This window comes from Bos grunniens, chromosome 24, assembly GCF_055505025.1.
Source record: "Bos grunniens cultivar Pamir isolate PY7600 chromosome 24, Bosgru_T2T1.0, whole genome shotgun sequence".
Classification (NCBI taxonomy): domain Eukaryota; kingdom Metazoa; phylum Chordata; class Mammalia; order Artiodactyla; family Bovidae; genus Bos; species Bos grunniens.
Genome location: NC_141188.1, coordinates 50,326,222 through 50,352,320, shown reverse-complemented (window position 1 = coordinate 50,352,320; position 26,099 = coordinate 50,326,222). Strand labels below are relative to the sequence as shown.

At 40.5% G+C, this 26,099-nt stretch overlaps 1 protein-coding gene across 6 annotated transcripts in view; it reads left to right on the top strand.

Moving 5' to 3' along the window:
- DYM (dymeclin) overlaps positions 1–26,099 on the top strand; it is a 393,514-nt gene that overhangs the window by 322,869 nt on the left and 44,546 nt on the right. For all 6 annotated transcript variants that reach the window (XM_086373423.1, XM_086373422.1, XM_086373425.1 and 3 more), the window contains one exon: positions 2,690–2,803. In XM_086373423.1, coding sequence (XP_086229549.1) covers positions 2,690–2,803 — 114 coding nt within the window. The remainder of the gene's footprint in view (positions 1–2,689; positions 2,804–26,099) is intronic.

Genomic DNA, 26,099 nt, shown 5'->3' with positions numbered 1-26,099 from the left:
GACTATTTCAGGAAACAGGAAAATTCTCAAATAAGTAACTGAAATAGAGACAGAAAAAAAATAGTAAAGATTAGTGGAACTGAGAGTTGATTCATTGAAAAGATAAACAAAATTGGTGAACCTTTACCCAGATTTAGCCAGAAAAAAAAGAGGGCCCATATCAGTAAAATCAGAATCAAAAAAGAAGTTTCAACTGATACCACAGAAATAAAGGATCATAAGAGATTGCTGTAAACAAACTGTATGCTAGTAAAAGGTACAACTTAGAAATAGACGAATTCCTAGAAACACACACTCTCCCAAAACTGAACCATGAAGAAATAGAAAATATGACCAGACCAGTTACAAGTAATGAAATTGAATCAGTGATTTTAAAACCCTCAACAAGCAAAAATCCAAACCAAATGGTTTCATGGGTGAAATCTACTAAACATTTAGAGAAGAATTAATATCTGTTTTTCTCAAACTATTTCAAAAATTACAGAGTAAGCACTTCTGCACTCACTCTGTAAGGCAGCATCATCCTGGTACCAAAACCAAACAAAAACATCACAAAAAAAATTACAGGCCAACATCACTGATGAACATAGATGCAAAAATCCTCAACAAAATATTACCAGGCTGAACATAACAAAACATTAAAAGGGTCATGTACCATGGTCACATAGGATTTATCCCAGGGATATAAGGATAGTTCAAAAATCTGCAAATCAGTGTGATACGCAACTTTAAAAACAAATTGAAGAATAAAAATCACATGATTATCTCAATAGATGCCGAAAACTCTTGACAAATTCACCATCTGCTTTTGATTAAAAACTCTCCACACAGTAGGTTTGGAAGGAACATACCTCACATAGTAAAGGCAGTATATGACAGGTCCATACCTGATATTTATAGATCAAGAAACTCAGATATGGAGATGTTAAATAACTTGCCTTAGTTTATAAGGAAAGCTAAGATTTAAGTCCAAGCTATCTGACACCTGATAGGTGCTCCCAACCACTCCACAGTTCTACATCTGGAAGAAGTTGGGTGTCACATTGCTAGTAAGTATCACAGGCAGGACCCAAACTAGGCCTCTGACTTTTTGAGAAATTTGTAGTGTACACTACCATGATGTCTAAGTCCATTTCCTTGTACATGTTTGATCTGTGTCTAGTCCCCCAGTTACATTGCATCTTTGTCTTTTTTACACACTGCATCTTTTTTAAAGACACAAAATATCATCTGTTTCCTTATAAATTCTCTGAATATCTCTTCCACTGAATAAGTTGTCAAGGGTATCATCAGTGTATTGATTAAAACACAAAAACTTGAGGTACAACCAAAAATCAAAAAAACGTTTTCTCTGAATTTACTTATTTTACACATACAAAATTCCCATTTAAAAAACAATTATGATTTATAAAAATCAGTTTCAGTACCTGCTGTGACTATGTGAACAAAATTTTATCCCAGAATTCCCCTAAAGAGCTTAAAATCTGACTTGGAAAAAACAACAGCCATAGGCACATGTTGAAAAGCAACCTGTCATGGACAAAATAAGCAACTTGCAAAGGAGCTGGTGCCAGCAAACTGCCTGAGATAAAGAGACGATTTATTTGGAATCAACAGCAGTGTAGCCAGGCATTGGCTGCCTTTGTTTTCACTCACTGCCACCGTCTCTCAAGGCACAAGCTTGTTAAGGTTCTGGCTCTAGCTGGATCTCTGCTTTCCAGAATAAATCCATTTCAGTGGCTTTTATGTCATATCATGCACCTTCCCCACCAGAATGGTTAGGAGAAAACTGATTGTGCATTTGAACAATTAATATTTAGGAGAATAATCCTGAAAGAAAATTTAGAAAAAAAATTGGAAATAATTCTTAATAACTTAAAGTATCTTACCTATAAAATAGAAAGCATGTAAATGGAAATACTCAACTTTGTAAACAACATAAATGTTTATATTTTGCAGGTATCTCTTGTCTATAGTGTATAGTATAGCTCTTAAATAAAAAGTGACCCATGGTCATCTTGATTTATTAACATTGTTTGTAAGTGATTTCCTAAAAAATGATGATATTCTTTTAGTTTTTAATGACAACTGTTAGGAGACAGTGTTATTTCCAGAATGTTACTATCTTAGCCTCTTGCTACACAGTTCATTCAGGCTGTTTTGTGACATGAAACCAAAAAAAGAAAAAAAAAATTATAGCTTGCTGTTGATTTTCCCTGGTGATCAGCGATAAGAGTATTGTGGATAAATTAAATTGATAAATAATCCCCAAAACATCATTTTAGCCATTAGTTTCAAATTCCTTTCTTCCTAAGACTTGTTTTTACAGTTACTGTTAAGCCTCAATATTAACAGATTTTAAGCTTTGGCTTTTTCTTCCTGCCTTCTGATGAGTGCTTCTCTCTAAATGAAATATAAATGCAAGGTGGGTTAGCACAAGAAAGCTCAGAATTGAGGAACCTACTTAATTCACAGAATGGATAATCAACCCTGAATATTAAGGGGATTGGCTCTGATTCAGCCATCAAAGCCTTTATAGAGAGGACTGATGAGGAGAGCGGGTGAGTTAAAAGCCAGGTCACTCTAAGAAGTGGAACAATGATCATTTGACTACCATGTGAGAAAGGTATCTACTGAAGATATATCTCATGTATCTACTTGTTTAAAAAAATAACACTTTGCATTCCAGGTGATCACCTTCTTTAGCTCAAGGTTGCTACAAGCTGGAGCTGAGCTGTCAGTGGAACGAGTCCTGGAAATCATCAAGCAAGGGGTTGTCGCGCTGCCCAAGGACAGGCTGAAGGTAGGACTGGGAGAAGAAACATACTGTTGTCTCTATTGATGTAAATGTTATTGTCTGAGTAGGCTCTATTCAGAATCATACTACTTACCCAGCACTTGTGCTGGGAAAAGCTCTAAATATTGCCTACTCTCCTGTACACTGACATGCAGAGCTGTGATGAAAGATTCTGATAGTTTTCCAAAAGAAGTCCCAAAAGGACTGTCTTCAGCACTGCATACATATCCTATGAGTAACCGCTGCATAATACTACGAGTAATTCAAATACTATGAATAAAGGAGCACCTTATTTTTTAACCCACTGAAATAAATTCAGTCTTGTGTGTATCATCAAGGGTTGATCGATAGGTGGTGTGGTGGTGATAGTAATGATGATCTGTTAGCTGCAGTGGTAGCTAGTACTTATACAGTGTTTACTCAGTGCTTTTGGGGGCTCTAAGTGTCTTATATATTAACTAATCAATCCTCACAACAGCCCTTTGAGGGTAAGTAGTGTTAATCATCCTAATTTTCAGATGAGGAATCTGGTACAAAGATAGGTTAAGTAATTTACCCCAAGTCATACAGTTAGGGAATTAATGAACTAGGAGATCCATTCCCCGGTCTTCAGCTCCCAAGTCCATACTCGTAATCACCACATAATTCACCGTGTACCTGGGTGTAGCTACAAAAAGAGGAGTATTTTGTGGAAGAGGTAGGGGAAATACAGTGTTTAGAGGAAACATTTAAATCTGTGCACTAAATGTGAACCTGAGGCAATCTCATGATACAAAACTCATATTTCAAGACTAATTTTCCCACAAGAAAAGATGTAAAGGGGATATTTAGGGAGAAATGCGTGAATGTACGGCATTATCGCCTATTTTTACCTTAATACTTCTTTTAATTTTTTCTTTCATTACCTCCCTTTTTTTTTAGAGTGCTCATTCCTAAATGAACAACACACAGGGTATCATAGTGAATGTTTGGCCTTCTTCATAGTGTTTGGTCACAACTGACTTCTTTCCAAAGTTACTGTTTGGGGGTTGTGCTTTGCAGCAGTATCACTGGAACTGCTGCTTAATGAACATTGTAGGATATGAAAGTATTTTCAGTTACAACAACAGAGTTTGTCAAGCAGCAGCACATTAGTCATGATCACTTGAGGAAGTCCCACTGTCCGCAGACAGCCTTGCGGCTCTCACAGTGCTGAGCAGAGGGCAGGGTGGGGGGGTCTGCTCCTCAACTAAAATGGACCAGCATGTGGCAGCGACATAAAACCTGATCACAGTTCACCAGACCCTCCAGCTCTGACTTGACTCTCTTTCCAGACAAGTCCGTAAGTGTAGAAAATTCATGTTATTTCCTCTCTTACCTAAAGTAAGATATCTGAGGTCTCTCAGGTTTTTCCTTACCTTTTTGAATTTATTTGAACTATGCCATGTTACAGGGCATGATGATTAGAGCGGCAACTCACAGGAAGTGATGGATCCTGGTGTTTAGGAAAGTCAAGAAAGAAGTGTTGCAATCAAAAGACTGTAAGGAAAGGATAATGCAGAGGAGTGAAGGGAAGGGGGATTTGAATGAGATCAAAGAACCAGTGAAGTAGAAGTCATGGAAATTGTGATTAGAGAGCAGTATAGTTAGACTGCAGATGTTCACAAGGAGCAGATCTCCATGACAACATGGCCTGGGTTCAGCCGTGAGCAGGGGACTAAAATGATATGGATGTAAACGGAAGTCAGTGTGATGGAGCCAGTTAATGGATTTGAAGTCAACCATGGGCCATACATGTGGGCATCATAGTCAACCCAGGATGATAAGTCGTGGGGGGAAAGAAAGACTGAGCCAAACACTACAGTAAATAGAGTGGCCTAGGAATCAGCATGCGGCAGGTAAAAGGAAGAGAAGAAGCTGATATTGGCCTCATATGAACAGAGCTTTGTATTTAAGAGTAGAGGAACAACAGCCAAGGAACAGCAGTGAAAACAAAGACACCAGCTGCACCTCCAGGCCCTGAAGACTAGGGAGTGTGAAGAACCATCAGCTTCTACTTCCAAAGGCTCCAGGGATTTGGGAGTCCTGAGGGGCGAACCAGGTTCTTGTTAAAGAGGTGAGAAGGAGAGACGGAAGATCCAGTGCAGGGACTGAGAATTTCGCAGGACATAATAACCATGAAGTCAGGGTTTGAAAAGGCAGTGTGGGGCACGGGAGGTTGGATCACGGGAGAGAAAGCCCAGAGCAGGATGGGAATGAGAGTTCAGGAGAAGGGGGCAATGATGAGTGATGATGAGTGTGACATTAGGTTAAAGCTTGCCACAGCTTCCACCAACCCTGAGCAAGCCTTTATCAAGCATCTGCTCTGTGACAGCTGTCGCTCTTAAGTGCCTGGGCACAGAGTGAGCAAAGATCCCTGCCCTTTCAGGGCTTGTAGTTTAGCAGGTGGAAACAGACAACAAATAATCAGCATGATGTAATAAATAACAAAATGATCTAGAGTGGTAGATGCTCTGAAAAATAAAGAAATGATCAAGCAGACTTAAGAGGGTTTGGGAGTGCCAGTGAGGATGTGGTGGGAGAAAGTTGTAGAATTAACAGAGAATGGTATAGCCAACCTTTAACCAAAAAAAAGGTGGTGAGCAAATTAGATGTGCTGCTTCAAAGTAGAATCCTAAGCAGTTCCTGAAAAGGCCCAAAGCCAGGAGGATGCCAAGCATGTTGAAGAAATAATGAGAACAAAGCAGCTAGAACTGTGTGGACAAGGGGAGAGGAGCAGAAGGTAAACAGAGATGATAAGGGGTGGGGCAGGGCAGTGGAATGGGGAGCCAGGGCAAGATTGTAAGAAGAGGAGAGGCATGGTGGGGTTTTGATTCTGGTCGGATCACTCTGGTTGATGTGTTGAGAGTAGATTGTAATGTGACTGTGAGAGCAGAAGGATCAGTTAAATTATTACTTGACTTGGACTGTGGTGGAAAGGTGGAAGTGCTAACAGTTTGTCCAAGGAATTGTCATCTGCAGTGATTTTGGAGCCCCCAAAAATAAAGTCTGACACTGTTTCCACTGTTTACCCATCTATTTGCCATGAAGTGATGGGACCAGATGCCATGATCTTAGTATTCTGAATGTTGAGCTTTAAGCCAACTTTTTCACTCTCTTCTTTCACTTTCATCAAGGGGCTTTTTAGTTCCTCTTCACTTTCTGCCATAAGGGTGGTGTCATCTGCATATCTGAGGTGATTGATATTTCTCCCGGCAGTCTTGATTCCAGCTTGTGCTTCTTCCAGCCCAGCGTTTCTCAAGATGTACTCTGCATATAAATTAAATAAGCAGGGTGACAATAGACAGCCTTGGCATACTCCTTTTCCTATTTGGAACCGGTCTGTTGTTCCATGTCCAGTTCTAACTGTTGCTTCCTGGCCTGCATATAGGTTTCTCAAGAGGCAGGTCAGGTGGTCTGGTATTCCCATCTCTTTCAGAATTTTCCACAGTTTATTGTGATCCACACAGTCAAAGGCTTTGGCATAGTCAATAAAGCAGAAATAAATGTTTTTCTGTAACTCTCTTGCTTTTTCGATGATCCAGTGCATGTTGGCAATCTGATCTCTGGTTCCTCTGCCTTTTCTAAAACCAGCTTGAACATCTGGAAGTTCACGGTTCATGTATTGCTGAAGCCTGGCTTGGAGAATTTTGAGCATTACTTTACTAGATGTGTGAGATGAGTGCAATTGTGCAGTAGTTTGAGCATTCTTTGGCATTGCCTTTCTTTGCAATTGGAATGAAAACTGACCTTTTCCAGTCCTGTGGCCACTGCTGAGTTTTCCAAATTTGCTGACCTTTTAGGAAATAGTTACAGTCTGCATCAGACTTTCCAGGTAGTGCTAGTGGTAAAGAACCCGCCTGCCAATGCAGGAGACACAAGAGACATGGGTTCAATCCCTGAGTCGGGAAGATCCCCTGGAGTAGGAAATGGCAACCCGCTCCAATATTCTTGCCTGGAAAATTCCATGGACAGAGGAACCTGACAGGCTTCAGTGCATGGGGTCATGAGTCAAACACAACTGAGCATTATCTGTATTATTTACAAAAGCTCCAGGGAATGGTGGCTGAACATCAGTTCTGATAGACTGGTAGCAGAACTGGCCTGCAAGTATTGGAAGAATTATTTATGAAAGTGAACTTGGACTTGGACTAGGCGGTGTCAAGGACAATTTTCAGACATTGGCTAGCTTCACCTTTCATAGATGCCTGGCTCCACTTCGCTAAATGTGTGACTCATCAGTGTACGTAGGTCAATGTACGTGTATATAGCTAGTAGTATCTAGAGGCTGTCTGTACTTGAAAATTCAGAGAAAATTTTGGAGGCAACACCTTAAGACAATTTGGAAAACTTTCAGAGAATCACCAATACTGTGGAAGAACAGAGGGCATACTTACAGGAATTCACAGGATCCAAGCAGAAGAGACTTACTGTCTTCAAGGACTGGAAGAATTGTTTACTAAAGCAGAGTTGGCCTTACTATGTTGATCTCAGGAACAGGAACGAGGGGGTAGACGCTTTATACAGAAAAGTTGTATTTCAGTCCCATTTAAGGAAGAGTTTTCTGCGAAATGGAACTATAGTTGACCCTTGAACAATGCAGGGATTAAGGGCACAGACCCTTCACACAGTCAAAAACCCAGATGGAATTTAGCTGCCTTCTGTATTCCCATGTAGCTCAGTTGGTAAAGTATCTGCCTGCAATGCGGGAGACCTGGGTTCAGTTCCTGGGTCGGGAAGTTCCCCTGGAGAAGGGAATGGCAACCCACTCCAGTATTCTTGCCTGGAGAATCCCATGGACAGAGGAGCCTGGCGAGCTATGGTTCATGGAAATGCAAGAGTTGGACATGACTTAGTGTTATCTTTCTTTTCTTTCTTTCTTTTCTGTGTTCATAGTTCTTCTGAACTCATGGGTTCAACCCACCGTGGAGGGTGCAGTACTGCAGTATTTACTGTTAGGAAAAAAAAACCTATGCGTTAAGTGGATCCATGCAGTTTAAATCCTTATTGTTCAAGAGTCAACTAGAGAAAAAAAAAAGAAGAGTCAACTAGACTTAGAGATGGAATAGGCAACTTCTGGGCAGTGATGCAGTCACTCTCACAGGAGATGGTAGCATCGGAGAATGATGGCCACTTGACAGGGAGGCAGACAGGTTCCATGCTGGGTGAGGCTCTTATCTGTTGGCATGAGCTGGCCAGCACAGAGAAGGGAGGAGTCTCAGGCTGTGTGCAGGTCCAGCAGAGAGAGTGCTGAGATCCATTCCCAGAGCTTGCCATTGGCAGCAGGAACAGACAGTAAGGTGTACATGTGCAATTATTTGCTGTTCCAACTGCAAGGACTCAAATATTGGTTGGCAAATCCAACTACGTGACTCTTAAGAACCTTCCATCCCTAAGAGTATTATTTTGTCTGTGTATACCAACATTTGACTCATTGGAAAAGACTCTGATGCTGGGAGGGATTGGGGGCAAGAGGAGAAGGGGACAACAGAGGATGAGATGGCTGGATGGCATCACTGACTCAATGGACGTGAGTCTCAGTGAACTCCGGGAGCTGGTGATGGACAGGGAGGCCTGGCGTGCTGCGATTCATGGGGTCGCAAAGAGTCGGACACGACTGAGCGACTGATCTGATACCAACATTATCATTCTCCTCAAAGCAGGAAATTGCATACATTTTTGATAACAGTTTTACTCTCAGATGATGCAAGAAACAGTGAGGCTATATTATTAATCTGGGGCTTTTTTTTTTTTTAATGACAAAGAGCTCACATTTCAGTTCATCATAGCAAAGGAAGAAGTAGTCCCATTTGTATGCCAGAAGTACAGAAATTGCTAAAAGTTGAATATGGCTCATAACAAGAAAACATATAATACAAGAGGGATGGAAAACAAAATAAAAAAATATTAACTGTACAATCACTGATTGTCCTGTGCAAACGAACATGAGAACTGCGTTTGGACTGAGGTATGTTTTCAACTCTGCCTCGCAGTCGCTGCCTTCTCCAGTCTCCTCCGCATCACAGAAAAGCGCCAGGATGCATTTCCCAGAATCCTCCCTTCTTGTAGTTCTGAGTTGAAGTCACCAAGGAGAGGCACACTTGCATAAACGGAAAGCAGAAGAGTTATTGTTGTTCAGTCGTTCAGTTGTGTCCAACTCTCTGCGCCCCCACAGACTGCATCACGCCAGGCCTCCCTGTCCCTCACCATCTCCCAAAGTTCGCCCAAGTTGATGTCCATTGAATCAGTGACGCCATCCAACCATCTCATCCTCTGCTGCCCTCTTCTCCATTTGCTTTCAGTTTCCCTCCGCATCATCTCTTCATCAGGCAGATGAGAAGGAGCCATTATTCTCCAGAGGCAGCTCCTGCTTGGCTTCATGCTGTGTAGGCAGTAAGGGTCGTTGATGGCTCCCACAGTACTGAGGTTTTCTGCAGCTGCTTGCTGTGAGCTCTTGAGAACCACCCGCCCCAGTGCTGTGGACAGTCTTCTGTCACAGCTTCTCTGATTTTGCCTTTCTAACAGTTACATAAATTTGTTTTCCCTACAAAATCCTTTATACTTAAGTTATAGAGAGTAGCTTCTGTTCTCCCTACCAAACCTGTCAGAGAAATAAAACCCCTGATTGCAAACAGAAAGCCATTTAATATAGGAAATTTAGCAGTCATTGAAAGGACCAGGGAAGCCAACTTCAGCGAAAGCCAGTGCTGGCTTTCAGGAAATCAGAAGTGGTAAGAGTGTCGTCACCAATGGTCTGGCCTGCCTGCAGCATCTTTATGGGGGTCTGCAGGGAGATTGCTGGAAACCACTGGCAAAACGCTTGCTGAAGCTCACAGCCTGCCCACCGCTGTTACCAGAGCACCAGTGGCCTCTGTGTCTCTTCTGCCTTCTGAAATACAAGTTCGTCTCATCGCCACAGTCTAACCCAAAGCCCTTCTGGGGAGATGCTGGGGGCGTAGTTTCCAGGCTTTCACCATGAAAGGGGAAGTAAGGTGCTTGAGTCACCAACAGTGTGGCATACCACCGAAAGAAACAAGAAGCAAAATGAGAAGCTTCTTGATGAGCGCGGAGTTTTTAAAGGATGTGTACAGAAGATGGAAAGAATGTTATGTATAGAGAACAAATGTAATGGAGTGGCATGAGCTTAAATAAATGTTGTCAGAAGACTTGAATTGGAAGGGGACTTTGACCCTCTGAGAGAAGAAAGCAACAGAATAAGTCGTGGGCCTTCAGCATAGGAACAGTGGAGAAAATGACATAATTGATTGATGCATTCTCCCATTTTCAAATGCTCGTTTATCTCCTTCATTTGAGAATAATCTCAAACTGGAAAAGAATATATCTTTTAAGCAAAATCAAACCCCAAGGTAAGTATAAGAATGGTACAAGAGCTGCCAGCCTTCTTTCATCTTAAGCCTCAGATACACGGTTTCTCACAATGCTGGCAGATACAGCCTGTGTGCAAAATTTGAGAACTCAGTCTCCACATTAATACTAATAGTGCTATAAGACACTCTTCTAAGCACTTTATAGCACCATGAGTTAGTGCTGTTGTCCTGATTCTAGGCAAGGCAGCTAAGCCTCAGAGAGGTTACTGTCGGCAAACTGAGGTTCAAGCCGAGGCGTCTTTTTCCGGAGTCCGTCTCATTCACCCTGTCCTGTACCTACCTTATTCCTTGCTGGTGCGACCACACTGTGGTTGTTCGGTTCCACCTGAGCAACTCATCAGTAAAATAAACTGTGTTCACAAGCAGGTGACGTTACAGTAAAGACCCTGTTAAGTCACATGAGGTTAGGAGCAGAGAATATGTGACTTGGAAAATATAAGAACTGTTCAACTACTTTAAGGATTATACTCTAAAAGAGGAATTAAGCCTTTTATTTTATACCACAGGGCAATGAATGGGTAGTGACTGAATACAGACAGGTATTAGTTCCACCTAAGGAAATGTTTTCTGATGGGTCAGGTTCTTTAGTAGTCCATATGGAGCTTCATGAAGTAGTGAAGTGTTGTATTCACAGTAAAGTCTGGATGATAAATGTGAAAATTGAGCCAGATGACAAAGGGGCTCAAATCTATAAGACAGGGGAAAGATGGAAAGAGTTCTTGTTGATTAAAAAGTTGTACAGGATGATCCCAAAGATTTCAGGCAGTTTTTTTTTAATACTTATTTATTTGGCTGAACCAAGTCTTAGTTGTGGCATGCAAGATCTTTAGTGGCAGCATGTGGAATCTAGTTCCCTAAGCAAGAATCAAACCCAGGCCCCTGTATTGGGAGCACGGAGTCTTAGCCGCGGGACCACCAGGGAAGTCCTTGTAATTCTTGTGCTGTATTCTGTGCTTAGTCACTCAGTTGTGTCTGACTCTGCAACCCCATGGGCTGTAGCCTGCCAGGGTCCTCTGTCCATGGGGATTCTCCAGGCAAGAATACCGGAGTGGGTTGCTGTGCCCTCCTCCAGGGGATCTTCCCAACCCAGCGATTGAACCTAGGTCTCAGACTCTGCAGATTCTTTACCTTCTGAACCAACAATTCTTATGAGTAAGAATTCTTATAATTCTTGTGAGTCTAGAATTCTGTCTTCTAAAATTCCATGAAGAATTTTTGTAGGGCAGCACCCTAATAACATCCTCCAGCTGTTCAGAGGTGAGGCTCTGTTGAGCCTGATAAGGTCTGGGATCCTTAGGCTGGACTTCTAGACCATCCACCATCTAGCCCAGCCTGCCCTTCCACGCCTTTGTCTCCCTATTACCATACCCCAGCCCCACCCGGTGCTCCAGCCAAGCAGAACTAGCTCTGTGCCTTCTTCCTTCCCGTATGTTTGGATTCGCTCATACAACTTTCTTTTCCCAATATACCATTCTCCATCCCCTCCACCTTTGCTTTTTGTTTATTCAAATTCTAAGCATTCACCAAAGCCCTTGATAAATCTAACAACTTTATGAAGCCTTTCCTTTTATTTCTCAACCTATCTGTGCCTCCTCCTCTAAATACCCACTGTATTTTATATGTACATTTTTGGGAACTCCTCTCCTGTTCTACCTTTATGCAGTTATTTAAATGTTTTCTCTCTCCCACTCACCTATAACTTCCTTGAGAATATGGGTCATGTCTTAGTCACCTGCATCCTCTTGATACCTACCTAGTTCAGTGTCTGGTACATAGTAGTTACTTAGTAAATGTAGTAACTAGATAAATGAAAAGCTTATTTTATATATTCTAAAGAGGAAATGGGGATTTGTTATAGAATTCAAGAGTTCTGGAGTGAAATATCCTATCTCCAGACCTGCTTTTCTAATTTTTAATTTACCACCCTCTTTACAATTTTAATTAACTTAATTGTCTCTCCCTATATGTGTCAGGCACTGTTCTAAACTCTGGACATAACAGTGGGCAAAATAGACAAAAATCCCTGCCTCATAAAGCTTTATTTGTGTGTGTGTGTGTGTGTGTGAAGGAGATAGTAAGATAAATAATTTACAAGTGTGCAATATAGTGACTCACCATTTTTAAAGTTTATTCCATTTATAATTATTATTAAATATTGGTTCTATTCCCTGTGTTGTACAATAAATCCTTATAGCTTACTTTGTAGTATTTGCAATCTTCGGTTCAGTTCAGTCGCTCAGTCATATCAGACTCTTTGCAACCCCATGGACTGCAGCACGCCAGGCCTCCTTCTCCATCACCAACTCCCACAGTTTACTCAAACTCATGTCCATTGAGTCAGTGATGCCATCCAGCCATCTCATCCTCTGTCGTCCCCTTCTCCTCTCGCCTTCAATCTCCCAGCATCAGGGTCTTTTCCAATGAGTCAGCTCTTCTCATTAGGTGGCCAAAGTATTGGAGTTTCCACTTCAACATCAATCCTTTCAATGAAGACCCAGGACTGATCTCCTTTAGGATGGACCGGTTAGATCTCCTTGCAGTCCAAGGGACTCTCGAGTCTTCCCCAACACCACAGTTCAAAAGCATCAATTCTTCAGCGCTCAGCTTTCTTTATGATCCAACTCTCATATCCATACGTGACCACTGGAAAAACCATAGCCTTGATTAGACGGACCTTTGTTGGCAAAGTAATGTCTCTGCTTTTTAATATGCTGTCTAGGTTGGTCATAACTTTCCTTCCAAGGAGTAAGCGTCTTTTAATTTTATGGCTGCAGTCACCATCTGCAGTGATTTTGGAGCCCCAAAAAATAAAGTCTCCAGTGTTTGCTATCTTAGGTAGTGGTAAATAAGAAAAATGGGGGCTCCTCTGGTGGTTTAGTAGTAAAGAATCCACTGCCAATATAGGAGACATGGGTTCAGTCCCTAGGTTGGGATTATCTCCTGAAGAAGGAAATGGCAACCCATTCTAGTATTCTTGCCTGGGAAATCCCATAGACAGAGGAGCCTGGTGGGCGGGCTACAGTTCATGAGGTCACAGAAAGAGTCAGACATGACTTAGCAACTAAACAACAACAAATAAGAAAATTAGAGGAATGTAGACAATATTGGGGAGGGAGCAGTCTTATTGATAGTAAAGAGCAGTCTTAGTAATAGGTAGTAATAGATAGGGTATTGAGAAGAGAAGATATTTGATTGTCCTTTACATTTTATTTTAAAATAATTTTAGACTTACAGATAAGTTGCAAAAGTAATAGAAACAGTTCATGTAAACCCTTCATCTAGGATCCTCTGATGTTAACAACACATATAACTATAGTACAATTATCAAAACCAGAAAATTAACATAAGTACAATACTGTTAACTAAATTACAGACCTCATTTGAATTATGCCAGTTGTTTTTTTCTCCCAGTGTTCTTATTTTGTTTCAGAATTTTTTCAAGACCCACATTGTATTTAGTTCTTAAATCTCCTTAATCTCCTCTAACCTGAGACTGTTCCTCAGTCTTTCCTTATCGTTCATGACCTTGATGCTATGGATGTTGGCTGGTCAGTTATTTTATAGGATGTCACTCAACTTGGGTTTTTCTTATGTTTCCTCATGATTATATTGAAGTTATATAAGCATTTGGCCAAAATACCATGAAAGTACCATTGTGTCCCTCTCAGTTCATTATCTCAGGAGATACGTGGTGTCAGCCTATCTCACTACTCTTGATGTTACGCTTGATCAGTCAGTCACTGTGATGTCTACCAGATTGCTCCAGTGAAAAGTGACTATTTCTGCCTTCGTTTTCAATTACTATCTTAGGAGTGAGACTTTGCTAACATCCTGTTTCTCCAGACACTTTTGCCTTGATTTTATCATTCATCAGTGGAGCGTCCCTACACAGTTATTACTGTGGTGTTTACCTAACGATAATTTTGTATTTTATCCTATAGATTATAATCCAATACTGTCATTTATTTTGATGCTCAAATTGTTCCAGCTCTGGCCAGCGGGAGCTCCTCCAGATTAACTCCTGTATCCTCCCCAGCCCTGGAATCAACCACTTCTTCAGTGACCCTGATTCCCGCCCCCCCTTTTTTTTAATGGTATTTAGGAAACAAGACCTGGGCGCTAGCCGCCATCTTCTAAGAACTTTCTGTACTCTTCCACTCGCCTGTCCTTTCCCACCTCCTTTCTCTTCAGATAGTTAGCACTTCCTCACTCTGCTATGATCCCCAGGTACTCTTTTGTATCTGTCCCTCCCCTATGATAAATCTCAGCTCCTCTCTTTTGGGTTGTCTCTCACTAGTTCTGTTTTTAGTCCATTTTTTTCTACTTATTCTGATCGCAAATTTTATTTTCTAATTTCTTTAGTGAACACCTCTGGCTCAAGAACCCCTCCATGGGCCATCGCAGATACTGAAAGTTAATTTTATAGTTCACTGTAATACTTACCTTAAAGCAAAATGAATTACACTGTAGAGGCTATATGTTTGAATGTTACTTTGTTGTTCATTTATTATACTATATATTCAGAAAGGAAATATCCTTTATATTTGAGACAGTAAAATATAAGTGAGAAATATAACTCTTGTTTTTTTTTATTTATGACTGAATAAATACAGAGATTTATTGATCTGTGGAAGGTCTCAGGCCAGTTAACTCTAACTTAGAGGAAGATCCCATTGAAGCCAAGGTCATGGATAAATTCCTTAAGCGGGACGGTTAATTTTTTTCTGGAACATAGCCAAAAACTGTATTCTTGACAGCAGCTTACCATCTCACTATGTGGTTGCAAGAGGGACAGATAGATGGAGGATGGATGATTCAGCTTAAAAAGAGAGAGAGAAATCCATTCCTAGTACTAGAAAAGAAACCAAAATTACATTTACTCACAGATGGTGAGTCACCCTCAGTTGGTTTAAATGATAGCACATTATTACCACAGATGTTTCCAGAAAAAAAGACTGTTTATAATCAAGCCTTATCTCAATTATTTTAATCATCTTTTTGGGTTGTTTATAATAAAGTGAATCACTTAAAACCTCTAGAGTTTAATTCACAGGATTGTGCTGTATCTAAAGTTGATTGAAAATTCAAGCTGTGTGTTGAATAATATTTGTACTATGCCACATGACAGCACATTATAGTCTTTTGGGTGGTTCACTAATATATACTGATAAAATAATTGTTGGGTATGTAATAATAGCTTTGTACATGAGATTGATGTAAAAGAGGTTATTTCACATTGGAAATGCTGTTATAGTGAGCTCTTTGTGAAAGTGCGCAACAGTATGTACTTACTGATTTGTTCTTTCTTAAAATATAAATTAAACATTTAGATAATTTAGAACCGCCTTTTGGGTTGTTAAGAGAAGCACAGTGCCTCTTACTCATGAGACATTAGCCAGCTAATGTCAACTGAAGAAGATGAGCCAAAAGTTTTTGAAGTTTTCCTTGCGTTGCAGAACTGAAGCCAAATTTGTTGAAGAATTATTCTTCCAATTTTGGGCAAGTAAACATTAAGATCTGGAAGCCCATGGCATAGTAATTGACTTCCAACCAAATAAAATATTTTTCAATCAAATGTTATTTGACATAGCCTTGTAAAATATTTGTATAATATCCTGTGTGGGAATATATACTCTTTGGATAAATCTGTCTATATAGTTAAACAACTTGGCTGTTCAGAGTAAATAGTATTAATATCATTCTAAACATCCTCTTCTTACTGGTATTGCGTGAAGTCTGGGAAAGGCAATACCAGGTAATTAGTTTTTTGGGACCCTCCTGCATAAACAGAGACATAAAGAACAGGCTCTGAAATCCTATGATGCTTATTTCTCCTTTCGAGTTTGGAAGCAAATAAATAAAGCTAGTGTGTCCTCCAGGAGCTCAGTCAGAAGCCACAGCTCAAAGTTTCTCACTGTCTGCATCTACAGCAGGGCCCGCCCGCTGGCTCCCATTTCACCGACTAGTGAGCATTGGAGATGTCACAATGATCGGTCAGAATTCATCCAGGGATTTCCCTGGCATTGCAATGCATAAGAATCCGCCTGCCCGTGCGGGAGATACCGGTTTGATCCACGGTCCGGGAAGATGCCACGTGCTGTACAGCAACTAAGCCCACGCGCCACAACTGCTGAGCCTGCGTGCTGCAGCTGTTGAAACTCACACGCCTGGGGCCTGTGCTGCGCAACTAGAGAAGCCTGTGCACAGCAACGAAGACCCAGCACAGCCACTCAAGTTAATTAATTTTTTAAAAATTCATCCAGATCTGTGCAGGTTCTCAGCCACCACCACACCACCTCATACTTCATTATGTAAAGTTTCCCGGTCCCCTCTTCGCTTCGGTTTAGTGAATTACCCATGTCATTTGAGGATTAAGAATTCTGCCATATCTAGTGTTTGAAAGTTAGGTCATGCTTTTCAGGGGGAATGAACCAGAATACAGCTCCTCTTTTACGGTAAGTAGGAAACTATGCAGGAGTAGAAGTTACTGGCACTAAGGGAACTTTTCATTTCATTCCCTTAGACACCTGATAAATTACAGAAATTAAGAGTGGCCAGACAGTAAATGAATTTTAAAGTCTTCGTTTTATATCTACCTCTTAGAATCTTTACACTACTATTATTAGTTTCAAGACATACAGAAAGTTGACTGAAATTTTTAGTTTTTTCAGAGCATCTTAATACTGACTGGGCTTCCCTTGTGGCTCAGCTGGTAAAGAATCTGCCTGCAATGCAGGAGACTGGCTTCAAATCTTCCCACCTCCCATTAGGAGTCTGTCCCTGTTCCCACCCTTCTCTTGTTTCCCTGTCAATTCTGTCTCCAGGGCCAAATACTGAATGTCACTGTAGCGTGCCCACTTCTTCCTGGATGCCCCACCTCCAAGTCCACAGGAACCAACACTCATTGTATCCACAGACACAATCTTCTGCATCCTTACACATCTGCTCTCTCACGTTTCCACCCATGGGAATACGACCAGCCCGGCTCCTCCTCTGGGGCTGGGACCCAGCAGTGGCCCTCTGAGTAACTCCTGATGTTGTCTTTAACTCTTGAGCTTAAGAAGCACAGCAGTAGATAATCCCCCAGACACGCCAGCCTTTGGGCCTCTGCTTGGGCTTCCTCTTGCCCCCCTTGTTCTCCCCCAGGTCCCTGCACATCTCTCTCCTACATCTCCTTCAGGTCTTTACTCACATGAGCAAATGCAGCCTCTGGCTCAGGGAGGCCTGCTCTGACCTCCCTGCTTAAATTTCAGCACTCTCCCCCTAATTCCACCATAGTTCTTCCTTTTCCACAGCATTTATTACCTAGCCTACTATGATATGGGCTTCCCTGGTGGCTCAGCTGGTAAAGAATCTACCCGCAATGCAGGAGACCTGGGTTCGATCCCTGGGTTTGGAAAATCCCCTGGAGAAGGAAAAAGCTACCCACTACAGGCCAGTATTCTGGCCTGGAGAATTCCACGGACTAGTCCATGGGGTTGCAAAGAGTCGGACACGACTGAGCAACTTTCTCTTTCATACAACAATATGGGGATTTCCCTGGTGGCTCAGACAGTAAAGAATCTGCCTGTGATGCGGGAGACCCGAGTTCTGTCCCTGGGTTGGGAAGATCCCCTTGAGAAAGAAATGGCTTCCCACTCCAGTATTCTTGCCTGGAGAAGCCCATGAACAGAGGAAACTAGCAGGCTACAGTCCACAGGGTCACAATGAATCGGACACAACTGAGCGACTAATGTTTCATCACTTCTTATTCATACTGTGTTGTTCTTCTTCTTCTTTCAAATAACAAAAGCTCCAGGAAGGCACAGATCTGCACATTTTCACTGATGTATCTGCAGTCGTATCTGGCACATAGTGGGTGCTTTAGTATCAATATTTGCTGAATGGAAGAGAGAGACAGACAGGAAGGGGGACTGTTGACCACTGAGTGATGGTCCCAGATGCTAGTTCAAATAAAGATTGTTTTTTAGAGAACAGCTCTTTATAGACTTTTGCGAGGTCAGCTTTCTCACCCAAATATTATAGAGAAGCTAGTAAGTTCACAGTGGAGGTCCTGGTCACTGTGCTGAAATAGTTACATTTTTTACGTGTGTAATAACTGTGCCCCATTCTATAAATTCTTATAACTGCAACACACTGGTCTGAAGACCTCCACTTTAGTACTCCTCATCAGTAAGTTAATTACTATGTAAATTGGCCTCACTAAATTTTTAATAGTTTCTCAGGGGTTCTCTTCTTGACTCTGACCTGCCGTGATTTCATTATAGTTCAAGCAGAGTAAAATATTCTGATTTATGTTATTAGAATAAAGTTTCTTAGGTGATCTTATTCTATTGCCAAGTCTTTCTTGAAGGGTGAAGAACATGTGGGAACTATCAGGCTTATTTGAAGCCATTTTTGTTTCCTGTATTTTTTTAAATCATTTTGGACCTTTTTTCCCTTACCATTTTCTCTTTTTGAAATATTATCTTCATTACCTTTTACTTGCAGGTGATGATTAAGAAGCACTAAGTGTAAAAGGGACAGCTCTGTGCTGGGCTTCTCTCCTTCAAAGGGGAGACAAGCTACATTCCTGCCATTTCCTTCAAGCCCCAGGGATCTCTGCAGAAGGTTAGCCAGCAGAGTGGCTCTTCCTCCCATTTTAACCCTCCTTGAGTTTCTCGTCCAGTAAAGACAGAGATCGAGTCCTATTTATGAGTTACTTCTGCCTCTCTTAGAACAGTAAACATGATTATAAATGGTTTCGGAAACTGCTGGGATAATGCTGGCTTTAGGTCCATTCAGTCCCCATGTGAGGAGTATCGTGTATAATATGTGATCTCAGATGCTCATGTGCACACCTCTCACCACACACGCAGAATGCCATTCTAGCTTTCCAAGTCACCAATTTTATATGTTATGAAGGAAGCAAATGGTAAAGCCTAACCAAGGACATTCAGACCCTCAGTTGAATCCCTCAGGGCACTTTTTTTAAGATAAGGACTATAGGAAATTTAGAAAGTGTTAGTCACTCAGTTGTGTCAGACTTTTTGCGACCCCATGGACTGTAGTCCACCAGGCTCCTCTGTCCATGAGGTTTGCCAGTCAAGAATACTGGAGTGGATTGCCATTTCCTTCTGCAGGGAATCTTCCAGACCCAGGGATTGAACCTGGGTCTCCTGCATTGCAGGCAGAGTCTTTACTGTCTGAGCCACGAGGAAAGATCCAAGGACTAAGGAAGCACAGTAGAAATTTTTAAATGTTGATATTAAAATTTCTTCTGTATAGTCTTAAGAACAAATCTGCTTACACTGAATCTCCTTCCATCAAGGTGAGGATTCCAAAAGCATGAACATAGTTGCCTGGAGCATTGTTCTCAGATGCAGGTCTCTGGATCCCATCTCAGGTTCTGATTGAGTGGTCTGATGATGAACTTCAGAATCTGGCTTTTTAAACAGTTTTCTGAGTAATCTCAGTAATCTGCCAGATTGGAGAACCACTGTTGTATGGCCCAGTTTTCTCCAGTTCCTTGCCCTTGTAAAAGCCAAAGAAATGATGGCCAGCATTAACTGGCCAATCTAGTGTCTTGATAGGATTGGAATGATCTTATCTTCTTTCCTACAAATGACAGAGAACTTTCACTTCATGAACCTTAAAATAGAAATCTTCTAATTTCTTTTAAATAGATTTCTTTTACATGTAACCCAGATATAAGAATAATACAATTATTTTGTAAAGTAAACATCAGATCAGATCAGATCAGTCGCTCAGTGGTGTCCGACTCTTTGCGACCCCATGAATCGCAGCACGCCAGGCCTCCCTGTCCATCACCAACTCCTGGAGTTCACTGAGACTCACATCCATCGAGTCAGTGATGCCATCCAGCCATCTCATCCTCTGTCGTCCCCTTCTCCTCCTGCCCCCAATCCCTCCCAGCATCAGAGTCTTTTCCAATGAGTCAACTCTTCGCATGAGGTGGCCAAAGGACTGGAGTTTCAGCTTTAGCATCATTCCTTCCAAAGAAATCCCAGGGCTGATCTTCAGAATGGACTGGTTGGATCTCCTTGCAGTCCAAGGGACTCTCAAGAGTCTTCTCCAACACCACAGTTCAAAAGCATCAATTCCTCTGAAGTACCTAGATAACAGTATTTGATGCACATTTCCTGAGTTGTGTGGCAGATATGAAAACCCCCCACTGCATGGAAGATGTTGACTACTTGACTATCATGAGCACACAGCCCCAGGCTTCCTGGAGCCTAAGGACGGATAAGGTTAACCTTGTGACCCCACTGTGTTCCTTCATCATCAGTCCGTCAGACACGTGCACAAACTGAGTTTGAGAGAGATTTGACAGAATGTGGTCCACTGGAGAAGGGAATGGCAAACCACTTCAGTATTCTTGCCTTGAGAACCCCATGAACAGTATGAAAAGGCAAAATGATAGGATACTGAAAGAGAAACTCCCCAGGTCAGTAGGTACCCAATATGCTACTGGAGATCAGTGGAGAAATAACTCCAGAAAGAATGAAGGGATGGAGCCAAAGCAAAAACAATACCCAGCTGTGGATGTGACTGGTGATAGAAGCAAGGTCCGATGCTGTAAAGAGCAATATTGCATAGGAACCTGGAATGTCAGGTCCATGAATCAAGGCAAATTGAAAGTGGTCAAACAAGGGATGGCAAGAGTGAATGTCGACATTCTAGCAATCAGCGAACTGAAATGGACTGGAATGGGTGAATTTAACTCAGATGACCATTATATCTACTACTGCGGGCAGGAATCCCTCAGAAGAAATGGAGTGGCCATCATGGTCAACAAAAGAGTCTGAAATGCAGTACTTGGATGCAATCTCAAAAACGACAGAATGATCTCTGTTTGTTTCCAAGGCAAACCATTCAGTATCACAGTAATCCAAGTCTATGCCCCAACCAGTAACGCTGAAGAAGCTGAAGTTGAACAGTTCTATGAAGACCTACAAGACCTTTTAGAACTAACACCCAAAAAAGATGTCCTTTTCATTATAGGGGACTGGAATGCAAAAGTAGGAAGTCAAGAAACACCTGGAGTAACAGGCAAATTTGGCCTTGGAACATGGAATGAAGCAGGGCAAAGGCTCATAGAGTTTTGCCAAGAGAATGCACTGGTCATAGCAAACACCCTCTTCCAACAACACAAGAGAAGACTCTACACATGGACATCACCAGATGGTCAACACTGAAATCAGATTGATTGTATTCTTTGCAGCCAAAGATGGAGAAGCTCTATACAGTCAGCAAAAACAAGGCCAGGAGCTGACTGTGGCTCAGACCATGAACTCCTTATTGCCAAAAGTAAACATAGTAGCAAAAAAATTAAAGGCTATGGTCTTTTAAAATGGCGCAGCTGCTCTTTAGTCTGATTTATGTATCCTTCTTTTGACTCAGCTCCTTTTTCTTTGTTGTTTATCATCGAGTTACGTTTATTGAGCATTTGCTCCATGCCAAGTCCTCTGGTAGGAATGTTTTCTTTTTTTACAAGTGTTCTCATTTCGTCTTCCCAACGACTATCTGAACTGTAAGGAAAATTTACATTTTGCCAGTGAGAAAACAGGCAAAAGAGATTTTAGAGATAAGAGAATGGCTTGTCCAAGATGGTTTCAGTCCATCTTAGCTTTGAGCCATAAAAAAGCTATTCCTTCTTTGAAATCATAAAAATTTGTCTCCTCCTAACTCACAAAGCCATTTGCCTATTAGATCAATTTGTTTAACCTAAAACATTCATAATACACATAATTAAGTTCTTGGTTTTGACAGTATCTATATACAGTGTTGTAATCTTTGGAATGTTTGAACAGTTGTACCCATAGCTACTTCAAGGAGTATTAAAACACTCTTGAGGTTTTCTCATATGTAATGATGGAATTGTACTACACATGCAGTCGCTTCATGTTGTATTTCCTTTTAAGATAGGTATTCTTGATAAACAAACTGACTCATATTTATTATAATGTCTTACGTTATTTTTGTTTAATTAAACATCGTAGATTTGTAAGCAGTTTATAGGCTATTTTGTCTTCCTTTCAGTGGATAAAAATTAAGCTTAATTTTTATTTTTTTACTTTATGATCTCAAAGATTATAAAAATTTGGTCTTTATTATCATTACATCTTACATATAGTTATGAAAACTAGAAGTCTTAATTGAAAAATGATAGATACCTGATTTTTCTATACAAAAAGAGATCTTTGCCCGGTTCTCCAAATCGTAGTTTCCAGTGACAAAGAGACACGGTTCATTATGCAAGGGCAGCTCTAAAAAATGTTGATCCCCTTCCTTTGAAAAGGGGATCAGATTAATTTGTTACTTTATCCTTGCTGCTAAGCTGCTAAGTCGCTTCAGTCGTGTCTAACTCTGTGCGACCCCATAGACGGCAGCCCACCAGGCTCTGCCGTCCCTGGGCTTCTCCAGGCAAGAACACTGGAGTGGGTTGCCATTTCCTTCTCCAATGCGTGAAAGTGAAAAGTGAAAGGGAAGTCGCTCAGTCGTGTCCAACTCTTAGCAACCCCATGGACTACAGCCTACCAGGCTCCTCCGTCCATGGGATTTTCCAGGCAAGAGTACTGGAGTGGGGTGCCATTGCCTTCTCCGACTTTATCCTTACATCTCTGCTATTAGTTTTAATATACTTATTTTCTTTGGTATGATCAGAAATTTATGATTCATAAACTAAAATTTCCTAAAAAGAGAATATACTGTGTTGGTTAAAAAACAGAACCAGTTATCATTCTTTATTTGTCCCAATCTTGACTTTTCTATCAGGTTGACTATATGAAAGTTACTGATATTGTTTCATTGCCTCTACAGTTACTGCTCAAGTCATTTATTACAATCCTTGCAGAATATTTTGTAATCTAATATATGGAATAATGCCAAGAAATAATAAAACCAAGAAATAATGGCTCCCAGATAGTTACAGAACTATATATTTTTAATGGATGATAAGTGAAGACTGAATTAGTTCTGATAAAAAGGGTGACTAACAAATTATATATAACAGTTTCTTTTCTGAGTTCTGTATATTTTTTTAATATTCTCAATACAGCTTTTCTGCATAGGTTTTTTTAAGTAAAAGAATAAGAAAACTAAATAATTGTATTTGGTTCTTATGATTTTTGAAGGGCTGTTCTTAAATTAAGCATGTAGCCCAAAAGTTTGGGAAAAAAAATTTTTTTTTTTGTTTGAAAATTTTTAAGGTGATATAAGACTTTAAAGAAACCAAAGTCCACTGTCTTATTAAACACTAATATGATTCATTACACATAGCAAAATGGTCCTTTGAAGGAACAAAACTACTTTCATTATGGTGGCTTTCATTTCTGGGGCAAGTTGGAAGGGGCAGTGATTGGCATATAACTAATTACACCGAGGTAACTGCTAAGTATCTGGCCATACAGTTAGTTTTTTATACAGCATTTGTTGGTTTTAGAAGATTTGAGGACCTAAAACCCTAACACAGTTCTATGAAGACTGTGAATACAACTGATATTTAACAGTGAATCTGAGACAATTCATTTATTAACAGTTTTTGTTTTCTTGTCAATTCAGCACACCAGGTTCTTTATAGAATTCTTGCCTGGGAGGTTTGAGAACAGTAAGAAATACCTTAGACACTGAACACAACTGTTAGAAATCTAATCCATTTTGAAACTTGGGAATAGTGATAAGTCTTTAACCCAAGCATAGCTTAAAATATGAAATTTGGACAAATAGTTGAGGGGATTTCTCACATGATCTTTCAAATGAAACTGATTCTGTTACATTTAAATAGGAAAGAGTTTTTTTTTAAGCACTTAGTCAACTTTTCTCTGGTACTAGCTAAGTTAAACCGCAAATTTTTGCTCAGTGAGATTGGAAGAAATATATTTGATACCCATTTTCAGAAGTAGGTTGAGTCTCAAGAATAATAACTTGTTCATAGTCGTACATCATACCTAGAATGAAGTCAAGGTGCTGGCCACTGATAATCCACCCTCTTTTTTTTTTTAATTTTTAAAATTGTGAGACAATGAATATCCATGTAATCACTATTCAGAATAAGAAATGGAACTTTGCCAACAGCCCAGAAGTCCCAGTGTATGTGCCCTGTCCCTCTATGAATACACACTGTCTTGACTTTGGAGAGGATTATCTTCTTTTTCTTTATAACTTTACCATCTGTATGTATAGTGCCAAACAGTATGGTTTCCTGTTTTCAAACATTTTGTAAAAGGAATCATGCAGTTTATTTTCTTTTACACCTTTCTTTGTTCACTTAATGTAGTTTATGGGAGATGTTTATATTGTTACACAAAGTTTACTCCTTTCCACTGATGTATTAGTATCACATTGTGTAAATAGTCCATGATTTATGCATTTTACTAACAGTAAACATTTAGATTATTTCCAATTTTATGCTGCTAAAAGTTCTCATGCTGTCTTATATATCAGTATGTATGTATATATTTTAATCTCATTTGATTTTAAGCTTCTTGGTGTATTTTCTATATTTATATTCCTTCCATAGTGTTTAACATAATACACTGCCTTGCACAGAATACCTCCTTATTAAATATTATTGAATTGTTAGTTCATTAAGCATGGTTGAAAATTAGCTTAAGAATACTTTTTAAAATTTGTTTATTTTAATTGGAGGGAGGCTAATTACTTTACAGTATTGTGGTGGTTTTTGCCATACATTGACATGAGTCAGACTGATACCCTACTAGATAATACCCACTGCAGAAAACAACTATAAAGCTCAGACGGATAATACAAAATAACTGTAAAACTCAGACAAATAGTACAAAACACAACTACCTATAGGTACTGAAGAGTGAATAGAAGCAAAGAGACTCTGGCGGGGAGTTCATGCTCATTTAGAAGAGGGAAACAGAAAGCTATATAAGTAAAGCCATGTGCATGACTTTAGCCTGGGACTAAGCACAGTCCATGGAGTTTATTGTGTGGTGGCAAGGGACTCACATGGAAAAACTCTTAGACCTGGAGAACCTCAAAAGTGAGGCTGGCAAAGTGTGAGTGCTGAAGAGAGTAACAGAATCCCAGAAAGGGAAGAACCAGAAGAGAAGCCCCCAGATTGTATCTGTCTACACCTCTGAGTGATGCCTGAACCGCATGTGAGAAACAGACTCAGAGCAGCTCAGCCAGTGACCAAAATTCTGAACTCAGACCAGACTTGCCACCAAAAGATGCAGAAACATAAACAACTGCAAGAAAACTGGTAGAGAGTGCGCTTTCATTGGAGGATGGAAAATAGCACATTTCCCGTCTCTGAGATCTTTTAGCTTGAGGCCAATTTCAGTCCTAGGCATACACAGCAGAGATGGGACATATGGGGAAAGATGTAGCCTTCCTGGCCTGAAGAACCAAAAAAAGAAGCTGAGAATCCATGAACTCTGAAAATAGTGGAGGTGTCCCAGAAGAGGAGGAATCAGAGAAGAGGGTCCCTAAAGTCTGTCTATCTATACCTTGAACTAAACATTGAACTACACATCTGTACACTTTAAGCAGCCTAGCTAAAAACAGAAGATCTGAACAGAGATACAGAGTTTGCAGTTCAAAAGCAGACAAGAATCTCCACAACTTTATGTTATTCAGGATGCAATCCAAAGTTTCCCAACATCCAAGGAACCAAGAAAATGGAACATGTTCTCTGCACAAAAGAAAATCAATTGGGATCAACCTGAAAACGAACCAGATGTTGAAACTAACAGACAAGGATTTAAAAGCAGTTACCGTAACTCTCCTCAATGTTTTCGTTGCATGAAACATGTTTTTAACACATGAAAATCTCAGCAGAGACATGAGAAGGCTCAACTGAGAAATAATGACAATAAAAAAGTCAGTAGTTTGCAGATATGAAATACTAACACCAAACAGAA